General features: G+C 45.5%; 1 protein-coding gene across 2 annotated transcripts in view; it reads left to right on the top strand.

The window, feature by feature from the left end:
• Positions 1-14,398, top strand: part of Bcar3 (BCAR3 adaptor protein, NSP family member) — a 144,656-nt gene extending 130,258 nt beyond the window's left edge. For both annotated transcript variants that reach the window (XM_004653691.2, XM_045138762.1), the window contains exons 9-12: positions 5,807-5,978; positions 9,196-9,307; positions 9,874-10,086; positions 13,760-14,398. In XM_004653691.2, coding sequence (XP_004653748.2) covers positions 5,807-5,978; positions 9,196-9,307; positions 9,874-10,086; positions 13,760-13,959 — 697 coding nt within the window. In that variant the 3' untranslated portion in view covers positions 13,960-14,398. The remainder of the gene's footprint in view (positions 1-5,806; positions 5,979-9,195; positions 9,308-9,873; positions 10,087-13,759) is intronic.
• The last annotated feature ends 2,986 nt before the right edge of the window (positions 14,399-17,384 follow it).

Genomic DNA, 17,384 nt, shown 5'->3' with positions numbered 1-17,384 from the left:
AGTCATCCCAAGGTCACTGCCATCTGAAAAGAGAAAGTTCTCTACCAAACATAAGAGTAGCATTAATATAAGGGTATGAACATTAAGAGAAGTGCTTACTGGGCAGTTTGGTGAGCATAGTATATACACTTAGCCGGACAGCAGCAGACGTTACACCCCTAGGATTCATGACTACCCCTGTTGTAGGTTTTCAGTATCAGGGATGTTTTCCCTGCCATGGAGCAGGCCTCTGGTCCAATTAGAGGACAGTTGGTTTCCACCATGACAGAGCAAGGCACATTTTTAAGGAAAGAAGAGTAGGTGTTCATATTAACACCAAAGCCGGTGGGCTGTGCAGATGGCTTGCTCGGTAAAATGTCTGCCTGGCAAGCATGAGGATCTGAGCTTGACCCCCAGAACCCATATCAGTGCCTGGGGTGGGGGTGGTATGTTCCTGTTATCCCAGCACTAGGGATCACTGGGGTCATCCAGTCCAGCCTAATTGGTGAGCTCCAGGCCAATGAGGGGCTGGTTTTAACAACAACAACAAAGGAATTACACTGAGGTTTCTCTCTGGCTTCCATATGCATACATAAATAAGCGCGCACACACACAGACACACACACACACACACACACACACACACACACACACACACACACAGCCATTTTTAAAAGGCTGGCCTTACCAGGCATGTTAATGCACGCTTTCAATCCCAGCACTTGGGAGGTCAGGGTCGGAGAATCACTGTGAGTTTAAGGCCAGCCTGAGACTACATACTGAATTCCAGAGAAGCCTGGGCTAGAGTGAGATTCTACATCAAAAAGCAAGAAGAAAAAAAAAGGGCGGGTGGAGGGGTGGCGCTGGCCTTTCTGACACTTAAAAAAAAAAAGAGCAACTTTGAGCAAGATTGTCGTCTTGCTCTCTTGGGTTCTCTGTGCCCTCGTAGCTGTGACTGCATGCCATAGTTTGTCATGGTGTTCTTGGACACAACACTGACTGGTTAAGCTTTCTATGGTGGCAGGCACTGGTCATTATGGTGACAACTGGACACATGTGGCTACTGGTCACCTCAAATGTAACTGATGAGACCAAGAAGACAGTAAACCTTCAGTGCTCCTGGTTTTCACCCCTAGGAAGTAAAAGGCCACATATCCCATCACTGTAGGACGCTGGGTATGGTGGTACATGCCTGTAACCCCAGCACTGGGGAAGCTGAGCCAGGAGGATCACAAGTTTGAGGCCAGCCTGGCCTATGTATGAAGACAGTCTCTCCCAAAAGGAAACCAAACCGAATCGACAGGTAACCTGGGAGAGTGGAGCAGAGGCTTCCATGACCACCCGGCTGTAAAGCTCACAGGACAGGCCCAGGGCTGTTGCTCTGGGCGCACAGCGGCAGCTGGCTTCCACCATGCTGAGCGGCGGCAGTGGGGAGGAGGAGTTACACAGCCGCGTTCTGAAGTGGCCCCTTGGACTGACAAGACGTCTGGGTTCTGGCCCTTTCTCTACTCAAGCCCAGGGGTTGGGCTTGTCGGGTCCACTGACTTCCCTTGTGTGGCCGTGGGGACTGAGTGGTCACTTTCACTTCCGGGTTTCTCATGGGATTCATTGCAGCCTGAAAGCTCCCGCCCAGGGCGAACGCTGAGCCACATTTCGCTAGCACTATGAGAAGCAGAGGAGACCTGAGCGCTGGGTGCAGGCTGTTCGGGGCAGTGGGAGGCTTCTCTGCTCTTGCCCACTTTTCTGACCTTCTCTTGTCACCATCCCCCACCCTCAGTTGTTTTTTTTTTTTTTTTTCTCCTGCTCGCTGCCTACCTGTAATCTTGTACCCTAGCCTATTTCCTGCTTAAGGGGAACTGTGGGGTCTATGTCTAGCCCAGGTGTTGATTGACCGGTCACAGTGTATGAACTAACCAAGGACCAAGGCCAAATGGGCCTTGAACTGTCAGATAACATCACTTTCTTGCTTTTGAGAATCAAATACACACCCTCCCTTGAGTGTCAGTGAGCACATCACCCCTGGGCAGTCTCGGCTTCAGCATGACTGCCTCTGCTGCTCACTGCTGACCTGTAAGCCGCCGCTTACCATCCTGGGTTGGTCACCGTGACGCAGTGTACAAAAGGAGGTCTCGAGCAGGTGATGAGCAAATGATTAACTATTATTACCCTGTTAGTCAGTGATCCCACTGCAAGACTCAAAGGAAGACACCTGCCTTTTATTAAGGTTTGTGAAAACAAAGGGAAAAACAGGACTAAAAAAAATGAATTGAGGGCTGGAGAGATGGCTTAGCGGTTAAGTGCTTGCCTGTGAAGCCAGTTCGAGGCTCGGTTCCCCAGGTCCCACATTAGCCAGATGCACAAGGGGGCGCACGCGTCTGGAGTTCGTTTGCAGAGGCTGGAAGCCCTGGCGCGCCCATTCTCTCTCTCTCTATCTGACTTTCTGTGTCTGTCGCTCTCAAATAAATAAATTAATTAAAAAAAAATGAATTGAGTGCATTTGAGGAAGTCAGTTTGCTGTTAAAAGAAATACCTAAATTCTTCTGAATTAGTTTTTTGTTTGTCTCCCCGCCAACCCCTTGCAAATAACAGAGAAGAGAGAGGGATAATGAGGGCACTACTGCTTCTTGCAATTGTAAACGAACTCCAGATGCAGCTGGCTTTTTACTGGGGAATTGAACCCAGGCCTTCATCAGGCTTTGCCAATAAGCACCTTTAACTGCAGAGCCATCTCCTAAGCTCTTGTTTATTTTTGTTTTTTGCTTGTTTGTTGTTTTGTTTTGCAGTTTTGTTTGTCAAGATAGGAGCTCTTTCTAGCCCAGGCTGATCTGGAATTCACTACACAGTGTCAGAGTGGCTTCAAATTCATGTAGATCCTCCTACCTCAGCCTCCCAAGTGGTAGAGATCTGGGATTAAAGGTGTGCACCACCACGCCAGGCTTTGTTTGTTTGTTTTTTCCCTGAAGCAGGGTCTCACCCTACCTCAGGCTCACCTAGCGCTCTCGCTCCTTAGCCCTTGCTGGCCCTCAAACACAGTGACCCTTTTTCACCTCAGCTTCCTGTGAGCTCGGGCTGCAGGCATGATCCACCACACCAAGTCTGAGGTGCTGTTAATACTTTACAGAAGGGCAAAACTCTTCAACCGATGCAATAAGTAGAATATAGCTTAAGTCTATGTTTGGGTTCATCGTTGAGAAAAGACAAGAAATCAGGGAAAGGAGATGAGTGGAGAAAAAGGAAAGGGAGGGACAGAGAGAAAAAATGAGCCGAGATAGACAGGATTGATAGCTCAGGCCTGTAGTCCCAGCAGTGGGAGGAGGCTGAGGCAAAAGCTCTGAAAGTTCAAGGCTTAAGCTAGAAAGATGGCTCAGCAGTCTAAAGGCGCTCGTTTGCAAAGCCTAATGGCCCTAGATCAATTCCCTGGTAGCTATGTAAAACCAGCTGCAGAAAGTGGCCTATGCGCCCGGAGCTTGTTTGCAGTGGCAGGAGGCCTGGTGTGCCTAGACTCACTCTTTCTGCCTGCCTCATTTTCTTTGTCTCTCTCAAGTAAATAGTGTTTTGTTTTGTTTTGTTTTTTTAAATTCAAGGCTTGTGAGTTCACAGCCAGCTTGGACAACTTAATGTGACCTTACCTCAAAATGAAAAGTGAAAAGAAAATTAAGGAACATAGCTTCGTGGTAGAGTACTTGCCTAGCATGTGCAAGGGCCTGGGTTTAATCTCCAGTACTGCAAAAAAAAAAATTTAAATGAAGTGAGAGAGAAAGATACAAATACATAATTTTTTTCACTTTTAAATTTTACTTATAACAGCTTATATTCTTTTTATCCCCTTGCCCCTGTTCCCATTACCTTGGAGGCTCTTCAGTGGGGTCATGAAGGCCTCAGTCAGCCCCTGTGGGGTAGGGAAGGAGCATGGCTCAAGATATTCCAACCCACTCTATGACTCTTACAATCTCCCCCCCTCTTCCACAATGAATGACAAGTTTTGAATAAGACTCTAATAGCTCAGATAAAGATTAACAAATCTTTAAGATGTTTTAAGACAATTGCTTGCAAAGTCAAAGGACCCAGGTTTGATTCCCCAGGACCCACGTTAGCCAGATGCACAAGGGGGCACATGCATCTAGAGTTCATTTGCAGTGGCTGGAGGCCCTGGTATGCCCATTCTCTCTCTATATATATATCAAATAAATAAAGTATATTTTAAAAGATTAAGAAATGATATAAATTAAGTTAAAAATATTTTGCACAGCAAAAGAGGCAATAGAATAAAAAGGCAGCATATATAACTGGTAAAAAAAATCTTTCCCAGCTTTTTATCTCACAGGAAAACAGTATATAAATTAATCAGAAATTAAACCCTGAGGCTGGAGAGATGGCTTAGCAGTTAAGGCACTTGCCTGTGAAGCCTAAGGACCCATGTTCGATCTCTCTCCACATCCCATGTAAGCCAGATGTACAAAGGTGAGGCAAGCGCAAGATCACACATGCCCACTAGGTGGTGCAAGAGTCTGGAGTTCCATTTCAGTGGCTTAGGCCCTGTTGCACTAATACTCATTCTCTCTTTCTCTCAAATAAACAAATAAAATGAAAAAAAAAACACTAAAAGGGAAAACAGTTTCAAACAATGGGGCAAAATAACTATACGTATTTTTTGGAGAATTGGGAATGCCAGGAACAAGCTGAATCACTGCTTGAGCCAGGATGAGAGAGACCAGCATAGCAGGGTGCAGAGAGAGACAGCATGGAGTGATGACCCCAGTGGTAACCTTTGAGGATAGTGTCACTCTGGAGTTCTACAAGCATATTTTAGGAATCATAGCTATGACGTCAACTCTAGCACTGCACGCTAGTGTGGAAGAACTTTGACAATTTTAACTTAATCTGGCTTTACAGAGGGAAGAAAAGGGGGGTCACAGTGTGGGCTTCCGGCCTCTGATTGGCCCTGTTCTTATTAGTCTCATTGTTAGGTATAGGAAGATCACTCTGCTTCCTGCCCTGGGTCACTAAGCTTGACCCATGTGCTTCAGAATAAGAAAAGGGAGGATTGTTAAAGTAAGCTTTTCATTTTATTAGGGTCTGACCTTCCGGTGTATTCTTGCCCTCCAACCCTTCATTTCTAGGCCCCCCCCCCAAGTCTCCCTTCACTTTTTGGCCTCTCTGAGGCTGGGGCTGCAGGAAACCATTCTTGGCTCCTCTCCTCCCCTTGTTCAGATACCCATGACATTTTCCTAGATCAACATGTCCTCTTATGTTTTTTAAAAAATATTGTTTATTTATTTACTTAAGAGAGAGAGAATGGGTGCGCCAGGGCCTCCAGCCACTGCAAACAAACTCCAGATACATGTGCCCCCTTGTGCATCTGGCTAACATGGGTCCTGGGAAATTGAACTGAGGTCCTTTGGCTTTGCAGGCAAATGCCTTAACCACTAAGCTATCTTCTCCAGCCCATCTTACGTTTCTCTTCTTGTCGTTTCTCAGCTCCAGGGTGGCCCCTGGCTTCCTGGGTGATGGCACTCCTAGTGTGTGTTGAGGGGAATTGGCATCTCCCTGGAGCTTTTATATGTGGAGGGACAGGGTTGACCCAGCCACTTGTACCTCTGAGCAAGTTTGCCCTAGAAGGTGCCCTTCATATTCACAGGTCAGGGGTTGAACTTGGCCCTGTCCTGAGGCACCTTGCATAGTTATAGCCTCTGCACCTAATGGTGCAGGTCAGCTTCCCAAGGTGCCCTGCCAACACCTTTCAGGCAATCATGGTCGTTGACCCACTTGTAGCTGATGAGGGTCGTTTTCTCCTAGTCCTGTTGACCGCTGGTCTCTTCTCCCTCAGACACAACACAATGGCCATCGGCATTGCAGTGGACATCCTGGGCTGCACGGGCACTCTGGAGGAACGAGCAGGCACCCTCAATAAGATCATCCAGGTGGCAGTGGAACTGAAAGATGGCATGGGGGACCTCTATTCTTTCTCAGCTATCATGAAAGCACTGGAGATGCCACAGGTGAGACGCTGGCCCTGTGCAGCCGTGTGTGTGTGTGTGTGTGTGTGTGTGTGTGTGTGTGTGTGTGTGTGTGCGTGTGTGCGTGTGTGTACGTACACATACGTATGTACTAGAAGCTCTGCACACACTGTTTCAGTCAGTCTCAGAGGAGAAACTGAATCTTGGTGAAAGCTGTTTTGCTTAGGGCTAATCAAGGGCATTGTCTTCAGCATTTTGGCTCTGCTGGTACCAACAGTGGTTGGGAACTGCCGACAGTCCACACCTTGTCTTTGATGTGCAATAACAAGTTGTCCTCCTGAACAATAAGAATGCATGGAGAACCAGCCAGGGCGGACGCCCCCGCTGAAATGTGTGGGTACAACAGAGACTGCTTCAAGCTGCATTGCCAAAGGCGGGTGGCCAGTTTGGCTAATGACTGGGAAATTGAGGAGCTTACAGAGAATCCCCACAGTGATTTCTCTCAAGGTTTCTCTCTCTCTGAAGCCACCTAAAACAATCTCCCTTTTAAAAAGCAAACCCGACCCCTGGCTCACCTGCCGCGTAGCTCCGCAGTTAGAATCTCTCAAATTGGCCATGTGACTGTCTGCAGCGGCAGGTGTTTTAGGATGGGTGCCAAACACGAATGCCTGCATCTGAAATCAAACAGGCCTCCTAGGGGAGAGCTGTCTGATGTCTCTGCCGCACAGAATTGGTTTCCTGTTTGTGTTCTTCCGAGCCCTGGGTTCACGGAGGACTTTGAGTAGGAGATGACAGGGCTGAAGCTGATTCTGCCACCTCAGCCTGGCTGTTTCCTGGCCACAGGTTGTATCTCTGAAGTCCTGCGGCATGCTCACTGAATCCGTCCTTGCCGGGGAGGGAGTCAGCCCATAGTCACCACGTCCTGCCAGTCAGGCGATGTCAGAGTAGAGTTTCCTTAATTATAATGCCTTCGATACAAGGTGCTGAACAACTTGGTGCCTTCACAAACTGGGTGGTGGCGGCGGGGCGGGGGGAGGGGAGCCAGTTATATTTTAAGAGCTGTCAAAGCCTTCAGGCATACTGGAATTTTGTAAGATCTGTATTTGAAATAACCCTTAAAATTCTGCCATCTTTCCATGACTTACTGATTTCTGGCATAATAATGGGGATGGATTTTTTTTTTCTTCATTCAGCTACTAAAGGGATATTTTGTGAGATCATCCTATTGCTGTTGACCCTGACATTAGACTTTGTGGTTCCGGTGCTATCTTCAGACCTCCTCAGCATGTCTTCCTGGAGTCTCTCCCCTCCATGAGGACACAGTCCTCCAGGATGCTCGCTGCTTGCATAAGCCAGGGAAAGGGAAGTGGCATTCTCATGAAAACCCCAGAGGAGAGTCCCATTGTTTTGATGTGGTCATCCAAGCCTGACCGCCTACCGCAGCCAGGGGCAGGCGTCTCCCCAGATGCAGGGCTCTTCCAGAAAGGCCGTCACTTCAGAATAGAGAGGCAAGCTGGGGCAGAGATGTGCTGGTGCGGAGCCTTCTAACCTTCCTCTTGGAGTATGAGGAAGCTCTTAGCAGCCAGGAAACAAACTCGGCCCTGTGTCCTACCAGCCGGGAAGCCCTGGGCAAGTCCCTTCATGTCTTTTTTTTTTTTTTTTCTGATTAGTAAAACGAAGCCAGAATACATGCCTCCCAGAGGCATGGTAAAGCTTAAATGAAATTCTTCAAGTGCCTCACTGAGTTGGCTCAAATTCCCTTAGTATTAGTGCCCCAAAGACATAGTTAGACTTGCATGATACAAGTGGGGGCCATTCACATCAGTACAGTTGAGTCGGTGGTATATGCTCTTTGATGACGTTCCACAGGGAATGGATGCGCCCAGGCATGACATGGTGGGTGTATCAGACATTATGCTCACTCGCCATTCGCATCATATCCTCACATCCTTACCACAGGTCCTTCTCTACAAGGGACACACAGGAAGACCTAACAACATTTAAAATATGTGGTGTGGACTTTTTGGCCCAATGGTTCCACTCCTGGAAATTTATCCTGTAGATGTTTTTCACTATGTCCTCATTTGTAGTATCCTTACAAGATAATATAATATCAGGTCTGGGGAGATGGCTCAGTGTCAAGAGCCCTTGCCACTTAAGCATGAGGGCCTCTCAGGCCACAGACTGCTCAGTTCAACTCCCCAGAACCCATGTGTCTGTAACCTAGTCCACAGTGGTGGGGTAGGAGACCAGAGAATCACTGGAGTTCGATGACAGATACCAGCTCGTGGTTGAAGGAGACCCTCCAACTCAAAGAAATATAGAGATAAATGATAGAAGGACACCAGACAGTCTCCTCTGGTTTCCACCTGCACACACACTCATATATCATACCACACGCATATTCTATACATACACACACATGCAAATAAGTAAATAAATACATCAATGTACATTTCACATTTTTATCTATACACTTGTTAAGCTATGGGTTATCCATCTGTAAATGTTACTGAACATTTGCATAAATTTAACAACAGAAGGCTGCTCTATATATACTTAAGTGGAATGATTTCCAAGAAGGGAACTGAAAGCATCTGCAGTGTGATAAGCATCTAGTTTGTTAAGAGTCTGTGTAGAGCTAGGCGTGGTGGTGCCTGCCTTTGATACCAGCACTTGGGAGGCAGAGGTGGAAGGATTGCTGTGAGTTCAAGGCCAGCCTGGGACTACAGAGTGAGACCCTTAAGCCCCCTACCTTAAATAAAGCCAAGCTAAAGAAATAAATGGTTTGTGTAGACACACACATACACGAGCAGCTGAAGAGAACTGTAGCATACAATCAGAGCAACATAAAAGGTTAGGGTACTTTTTCTCTATACTCACAACTGCTTTTGACATTTTTACCATGGGCAGGCATTGATCACATATTCCAAAATTTAAGCAGAATGGTAATTCTTTAAAAAGCAAACAAAGGGCTGGAGAGATGGCTTAGCAGTTAAGTGCTTGCCTGTGAAGCCTAAGGACCCCGGTTCGAGGCTTGATTCCCCAGGACCCACGTTAGCCAGATGCACAAGGGGGCGCACGCGTCTGGAGTTCGTTTGCAGTGGCTGGAAGCCCTGGCATGCCCATTCTCTCTCTCTCTCTCTCTCCTTCTCTCTCTGTCACTCTCAAATAAATAAAAATGAACAAAAAATATTTTTTTAAAAAAAGCAAACAAAATCTTTCCAAAACAATAACAGCTTCCTTCCTTTCTTTCCAGGTCACAAGGTTAGAAAAGACATGGACTACCCTGCGGCACCAGTACACCCACACAGCCATCCTCTATGAAAAACAGCTGAAGCCCTTCAGCAAAATCCTGCACGAAGGCAGAGGTGAGACAGACGGGAAGAGCAGGTATAGGTGGGTACAGCGAGTGGAGCAGGGCATGACCCCAGCACAGGGGACAGAGAGAGCCCAGGTGGGCAGAGCCAGGGCACATGGCCACCCTATTGTCTCCTGTGTTAGGTGGTTCTCATTCTGTTTGTCAGAGCATTTCATGGGGCATGTTGGGAGGCCCTGTGTTTTCTGCTGGACTGATGCTGTCTCCTCCAGCCTTTGTTCAGACAATAGCATCGCTTATAGGTCTGTAGTTGCTATCTTATCAGACAGGCAACCACTCACTTCATTCTGTGCTTCATTGTTCTTTTTTAAAATATTTTATTTTTATTTATTTACTTGAGAGAGAGAGAGAATGGGCATGCCAGGGCCTCCAGCCATTGCAAACGAATTCCAGATGCATGTGCCCCCTTGTGCATCTGGCTAACGTGGGTCCTGGGGAATCGAACCTGGGTCCTTTGGCTTTGCAGGCAAATGCCTTAACTGCTAAGCCATCCCTCCAGCCCCTGTGCTTCATTTATCAACAAAACATGTTATAGAAACTGTGTTCCTTTTTCTTCAGAGTCCACATGTGTCTCCCCAAGTAGTGTGTCAGTCCCACTGTTGATGCCTCTCGTGACCTTAATGGAGCGCCAGACTGTTACTTTTGAAGGAACTGACATGTGGGAGAAAAATGACCAAAGCTGTGAAATTATGCTGAATCACTTGGCAACGGCCCGGATCATGGCTGCAGCTGCGGACAACTACCGGATGAATGCTGAGCGGATCCTGGCAGGTAGGAGCTGCATTCGGCTCTGTGTAGCAGTTACAATGAAGTAATGAAAGGACATGGATGCCCTCAATTACAAAAATGAGTAGAGAGTGAGAACTCAATTTCCTATATAATTATCACTAGTTCCTTTTTGGGTATTTTTTCTTGATTTTTTAAAATTTTTAAATATTTTATTTATTTGCAAGGAGAGAGAGAGAGAGTAAGAATATATGGGTGTGCCAGGGCCTTTACCCACTGCAAATGAACTCCAAATGTCTGCACCATTTTGTGCATCTGGCTTTACATGGGTACTGGGGAATCAAATCTGGGTCATTAGGCATTGTAGGCAGGCGCCCTAACCACTGAGTTCTTAAATTAATTTCTAAGTTACCATACAAAATAATAGGTTTCACTCTGGCATTTTCACACATGTGCCATTATGATTTATCCTAATTAACCCTCCTACCCAGAATTATTTCCTATTCCCAAATGACTCAAAGACTTTTTTTCTCCTCCTCCTTACATGTTCTGTTGTATGAGTGGAACAAATAGGGTCAAGGAGGAATGCCTTTGGGGCTGGGAAAATATCTCACAAGGTAAAGTACTTGCTTCACAAGCATGAGGAGCTGAATTCAATCCCCAGAATCCATGCAAAAAATGCTAGGGAGCTGGAGCAATGGCTTCGCGGTTAAGATGCTTGCCTGCAAAGCTAAAGGACCCAGGTTCAATTCCCCAGGACCTATGTAAAGCCAGATGCACAAGATGGCATATGCATCTGGAGATCATCTGCAGTGGCTGGAGGCCCTGGAACACCCAATCTCTCTATCTGCCTCTTCCTCTTTCTCTTTCAAATAAATAAATAAATTATTTAAAAAACTAAAAAAGCCAGGGATGACAATGCACACCTTATAATCTCATCACCAAAGACAGAGATGGGACTATCCCTGAGCTTATTGGCCACCTAGTCCAGCCCATCAAGTGGCCTCGTCACCAAAAAAGGTGTGCAGAATGTTCATGAGGGTGACACCCGAAGTCCTCTGCTCTCCACACACATGGACACACCTGTATGCACCCACATTAAGGGAAAAAATAAAACAAAACCTTGGCACTGGGCTGGAGAGGTGGCTTAGAAGTTAAAGGCACTTGCCTGCGAAACCTGAGGACCCAGGTTCAATTCCCCAGTACCCAACTAATGCACAAGGTGGCGCACGTGTCTGGAGGCCCTAGCATGCCCATTCTTTCTCTCTCAAATAAATAAATTAAATTAAAAAAAAAAAGACATAGCACTACAATCTAGAGAAAGGCAGTTTTCTCTAGACTTCATTTCTTTTCATTCTTCTTCTCAGTCACACAGGGAGTGAGCACCTTGCTCCAAGCATCTGACATATGCGGGAGTGTTGTGTAAACTGAGTGATCTTAAGCGCTATTGTTTTGCTTTCTCATGTATCAGAAGCATGGTATGTGCCAGGCACCAGGCTTAGCGGCTGGCCCCAAGGTGCCTAGCATGTAAACAGGTGTTTCAGCATGCTGTGGTAAGTGCAGTGTGTACCCTGGAACACTTGGGGGGGAAAAAAACTGATTCACTCAGAGAGGCAGACAAAGAAACATGGAGGGTAACTTACAGAAAAAGAAAACTATCCCCTTGAGAGCTGGGCATGGTGGCACACACCTTTAATCCCAACACTCAGAGGCAGAGGTAGGAAGATCACCATGAGTTCAAGGCCACCCTGACACTACATAGTGAATTCCAGGTCAGCCTGGGCTAGAGGGAAATCCCTACCTCAAAAAAAAAAAAAAAAAAAAAAACCATTGATTATGAAAATCATTTGCCAAAAAGCAGGGATGGGCTAAGATGTGGGTTGCATCAAAGCGTAGGACCTAAAGTCCTGGGAGAACGCAGGGCCTTCATAGCTGCCTAGGTTTGCGCCTGTGTGAAGTGTGACTGGGCTAAAGACGAGAGGGAAGGGTTTATGGGAGGAAGTCAGTCACCTGGTCAGACTTACGTTTTAAAGCGAGTCATCCTGGTGACCATAAGGAGGAAGGCTGTGGGCTGAAGGTAAAAAGTCCCTTTAGGAAGTAAGTGCCTGGGACACAGGCTTTAACCAAGGCAGTCATCAGGGGTGACTCACTTTGCAAACTCTGCAAAGACCCACAGTTAGATCTAGGAAGTTAAGGACTGTGTGGGACATGCGGCCTATTCATTACATCTAAAAGAAAGTCATTACCTCAGGACCACAATTTAGGACTAAGCACTTTGCATATCAGTGTTAGAGGTATTGTGAGCACATACATACCTATTATTTAATTTTGAAAAAATATATTTTTTTTTAATTTTGAGAGAGAATTGGCACACCAAGGGCTCAGACTTTTGCATGTGGGGGGGGGGCACATCAGGGCCTCTTGCCTCTACTACTAGATGCCAGAGGCTCACATCACTTTTTTGTTTATGGAGGCAGCTTGGGAAATTGAATCCAGCAGGCTTTGCAAGCAAGTGCCTTTAACTGCTGAGCAATCTCTCTAGCCCTATCAACTCATTTGCAGCAAAAGTGCTACAATATAATTCACTGGATAGGGCTGGAGAGGTTGCTTAATGGTTAAGGCACTTGCCTGCAAAGTCTAAGGACCCAGGTTCAATTCCTCAGTACCTATGTAACCTAGATGCACAAGGTGGCACATGCATCTGGAGTTTGCAGTGGCTAGAGGCCCTGGCATGCCCAAACATTCTCTCTCTCTCTCAAATAATTTTTTTATTATTTTATTTTTTTGGGGGGGGGGTTTCGAGGTAGGGTCTCACTTTAGCCTAGGCTGATCTGGAATTCACTATGCAGTCTCAGGGTGGCCTTGAACTCACAGAGATCCTCCTACCTCTGCCTCCTGAGTGCTGGGATTAAAGGCGTGCGCCACCATGCCTGGCAATTTTTTAAAAAATATTTATTATTTGTGTGCAGAGAGAGGAGTGGGGGAAAGAATGGTGCACGAGGTCCTCCAGCCACTGCAAATGAACTCCAGACACATGTACCACCTTGTGCATCTGGCTAACATGAGGACTGGGGAATAGAACCTGGGTCCTTAGGCTTTGCAGGCAAACACCTTACCCACTAAGCAATCTCTTCAGCCTGAGTAATTTTTAAAAAGTTAAAAAGAGATAATTTACTGTATAAAGTACAGCTTTTCAACAGATGATGCTGGAACACTGAATATATGTAAAATGTGTCTCAATCCTTACCTTATATATACACAACTGATCAATACAGAATTGTTCATATTCCCACAACACAAGAACTAAAGTATAAAAGTTAGAAAATATTTTAAAAAAATTGTGCTCTTGAGTTAGGCAGATTTCTTAAGACAAAAAATACATGAATCATAACAAACTCTGATGAATCCAAGTTTTAAATTTTGCTCTTCAAAACGTTAAGTGAGAAACCAAGATACAGACTAAGAGGAAATATTTGCTGAACATGTTCTGACAGGGGACTTATAAGATTTAAATGGACAGAATGTGTGAAAAGACACTAACTACATCAGCGATGAAACAGATGGATAAGTCATTAGGGAAATATTAGTGTGACAGCAATAAGCTTTTACCACACACTGCCTAGAATAACTACAAGGAACAGAATGACAAAATTCAGTGATTTCTAGCGGCGTGATTTGAGGCCGAACTGAAGTTACCTGTTTGTTTCGTGTTCATTAGATTTTCAACCAGATGAAGAAATGAGTGAAATCTTCAAGACGGAATTTCAAATGCGATTGCTGTGGGGCAGCAAAGGAGCCGACGTCAATCAGACGGAGCGCTACGAGAAGTTCAGCCAGATTCTGACGGCGCTCTCACGGAAACTGGAGCCTCCTCCCGTGAAGCAGACTGAGCTCTGCGAGCTCTCCAGAGGACCTTGACGGTGTCCTCTCAAGCCTCTCCTGTTGCTTCCTTGGGAAAGCTTATCATCTGATAAAGTAAATAATGTGCAAATCTGACAATGTACAAGCTTTTGATATCCCCAGGATATTAAAGGTGGAAGTTGCACAAGGCACACTTATTTATGAATTGTTTTAAATTACTACTGATTTTTAAATGAATGGTAATTTATTATTAAGGTAACTATTGCTAATGTTGACCAGCAAATTTAAGAGAAGATCTAGCTGTGTTGACTGTTTTTGTTTTTTTAATCATTATGGTATCTGACCATCCGCGTTTTAATTCCATGTCAGATAAATGTAAATAGAAGAGTTTAAAAGAAAAGCATGAAACATTTCAAAAGGTATCAGTTATATGATATGCTTTAAATAAATACGAAAATGTAAATAGTCATGAATGAAAATATATCTTTTTGTGAAATGGTTGGATCCTGTCTCTTTAATACTAAATCATAGTCTGACATTCCTGCTTCTGAGGGGCTTCGTTCCTTATCCACTGCATCCTGATAGTGAACCAAAATTAATAAAAGTGGCTTGAAATTTCAAGGGGTTGGAGGAAGGCAAGCATATCCAGCAGTTTAGTCACCAGGAACACCGCTTGGCTTGAGCAATACACGCACCCTCTTCCTAACAATGCGCTTAGCCACTTTTTGGCAACGTGAAACGCCCTGTGCCAAACAATGAAAAGTCTCTCTTAGTCATTGGTAGCAGCACCCCTTTGTGGTCAGTTTGTAGTCAAATATAGACACAGGGGGCACCATCGGACCTGGACTGAAACAAACTGTGTTACCTAAGTGGAAGGGGGACAATAAAGGTTAGCCCAAGTCTTTCAATCAAAACTGAGAACTCCCAAACTACGTCCCTTAGTAACTAAGACCTCCCTTCTAGAACCCAGTTTTCAAAAGGCCCCAAACAGGGCTGGAGAGATGGCTTAGTGGTTTAGAGCTTGCTTGTGAAGCCTAAGGTCCCTGGTTCAAGGCATCTGGAGTTCATTTGCAGTGGCTGGAGGCCCAGGTACGCCCATTCTGGGTCTCTGCCTCTTTCTCTGTCACTCTCAAATAAATAACAACAACAAAAGGCCCCAAACAGCAATCCATGGCTCTTGGGCAATCTAACTGAAGGAACCTGCTGCTCTCTCATGGTTATTTCCAGACTCTGTATCTGTGCCTTTGCTAACTGTGTACAACTCTGCCCAACTCTTTGAACAAGATGATGGGAACCTGCAAACACGCAGAGACAGACCACCAGTAACAGTTCTGCTTCAGGAGACAGAATAAATAGTGATCCAAGGAAGTCCTGGCCCAGTAGATCCGGGTTCAAACGCAAGCTCAGGTGCTTGCTAGCAGTTGGACTTCAGCCTGGCACACTGAATCTATGTAGGGACTGGATACCACATGTCAGTCACTATTGCATGACCTCTCTTCTGTGAGGTCAGCTCTTTCCCGTGACCATTCCAGCTCCACTCTTCTTTGCAAACCCCTCACAGACACATTCAGAAACCAAGCTTTCCTAGTTCTCCAGGTATCCCTTAACCCAGTCCAGCCAGCGCCTCAAGAGATGGATAAAGGACCTACGACACAAGACAGGCAAAGCCTAACATTTTTAGCATATAGGAGACCTACTTTGCTTTTAATTGTCTATAAGTTTCTTAAGCTAGGGAGATGGCTCAGTGGCTAAAAGTTCTCGCCTGCCTGCTGGGGGTTTGATTCCCCAGCACCCATGTAAAGCCAGATGCACAAAATGGCACATCTCTCTATAGTTTGTTGCAGGGCCAGGAGGCCCTAGTGCGCCCATGCTCACTTTGTCTCACTCACACACGTAAAATATTAAAGAGTAACCATATGAATTGTCATTTCCTCATGTTAGGTTTCCTCATGTCTTGCGGGTTCATTTTCTAGCTTCTCAGAGAGGATGCTATCTAATGTTTCTCAGATTCTCCCCACTGTAAAAAATTAAGGAAGGCCAGTCATAGGTGGCACATGCCTTTAATTGGGTGGCAGAAGAAGGAGCGCTGTGAGTTCGAGGCCACCCTGAGACTCCATAATGAATTACAGGTCAGCCCGGGCTAGAATGAGACCCTACCTCAAAAAAAATTTTTTTAAATATGATCATATATTTTAAAAAATTTTTTTGTTCATTTTTTATTTATTTATTTGAGAGCGACAGACATAGAAAGACAGATGGAGGGAGAGAGAGAGAGAATGGACGTGCCAGGGCTTCCAGCCACTGCAAATGAACTCCAGACGCGTGCACCCCCTTGTGCATCTGGCTAACGAGGGACCTGGGGAACCGAGCCTCGAACCGGTGTCCTTAGGCTTCACAGGCAAGCGCTTAACCGCTAAGCCATCTCTCCAGCCCTCAAAAAAAATTTTTAAGAGTATAAGGTGTTCTGCCGCTCTACCACCACCTATCATAGTTAACTCTATCTTTCCCCTTTGAAGTAATACTGAGACCATACCAAGCTTTTAAACAGGCCATGAAAATTTCTTCACAATGTTAAATAGCCTTTGGAAAAAATGATTTATTGGTTGCAGATGTTACACTATAACTTGTCATCTTAAATATGCTTACTAGAACTCAGTGTGAGACTCTCATTGTGGTCTGTTTTTGAATATATATTTTAAAAGAGAGAGACATAGAGAAAATGGGCATTCTAGGACCTCTAGCCATTGCAAGTGAACTTCAGACATAAGTGCCACCTGGGGTATCTGGCTTTAAATGGGTACTGGGGAATCAAACCCAGGCCATGAGGTTTTGCAAGCAAGCTCCTTTAACTGCTGAGCCATTTCTCCAGCCTGTGGTTGGTTTAATTCAGTGGAAATACTAGTTTCAAATCCTAGACTCTACTTCCATTAAGGCAGTATAGAATTATGAGAGCCCTCTACCCCTCTTTAGAGGTACCATCACAGTTTGTTCTTGTTAGTTTTTATTTTTTGAGGCATGGGCTCACGCTAGTCTAGGCTGAACTAAAACTCAGTCTATAGTCCCAGGCTTGCCTCAAATTTCTGACCAAGTTCTCCTATCTCAGCCTCTTAAGTGCTGATTATGAGCCATCAGGCCAGACTTCTGTTTGTTTGTTAGAGACAGGGTCTTATGTAGCCCAGACTGGCCTCCACTCACTATATTACAGGGGATGGCCTTGCAATCCCGATCCTCCTGCCTCTACCTCCTGAGTACTGCGATGACAGAAGCACACCACCTCCAGGAGGAATTAATTCCCAAATCTCTATCAGCTGGGAACCTAGCAATCAGAACACCTATGTTTATGGGGGACACCTGAATCAAACCACCACATTCCTCCCCTGGGCCCCATACACTGATAACCATGCTTGATGTAAAATGCAATGCATTCATCCAACTTTAAAAGTCCCCATGGTTTTTATCAACTCCAATGATGTTCATACATC

The sequence above is a fragment of the Jaculus jaculus genome, chromosome 19 (assembly GCF_020740685.1).
Source record: "Jaculus jaculus isolate mJacJac1 chromosome 19, mJacJac1.mat.Y.cur, whole genome shotgun sequence".
NCBI classification, from domain to species: Eukaryota; Metazoa; Chordata; class Mammalia; order Rodentia; family Dipodidae; genus Jaculus; species Jaculus jaculus.
This window is presented reverse-complemented; position numbering and strand designations above follow the sequence as displayed.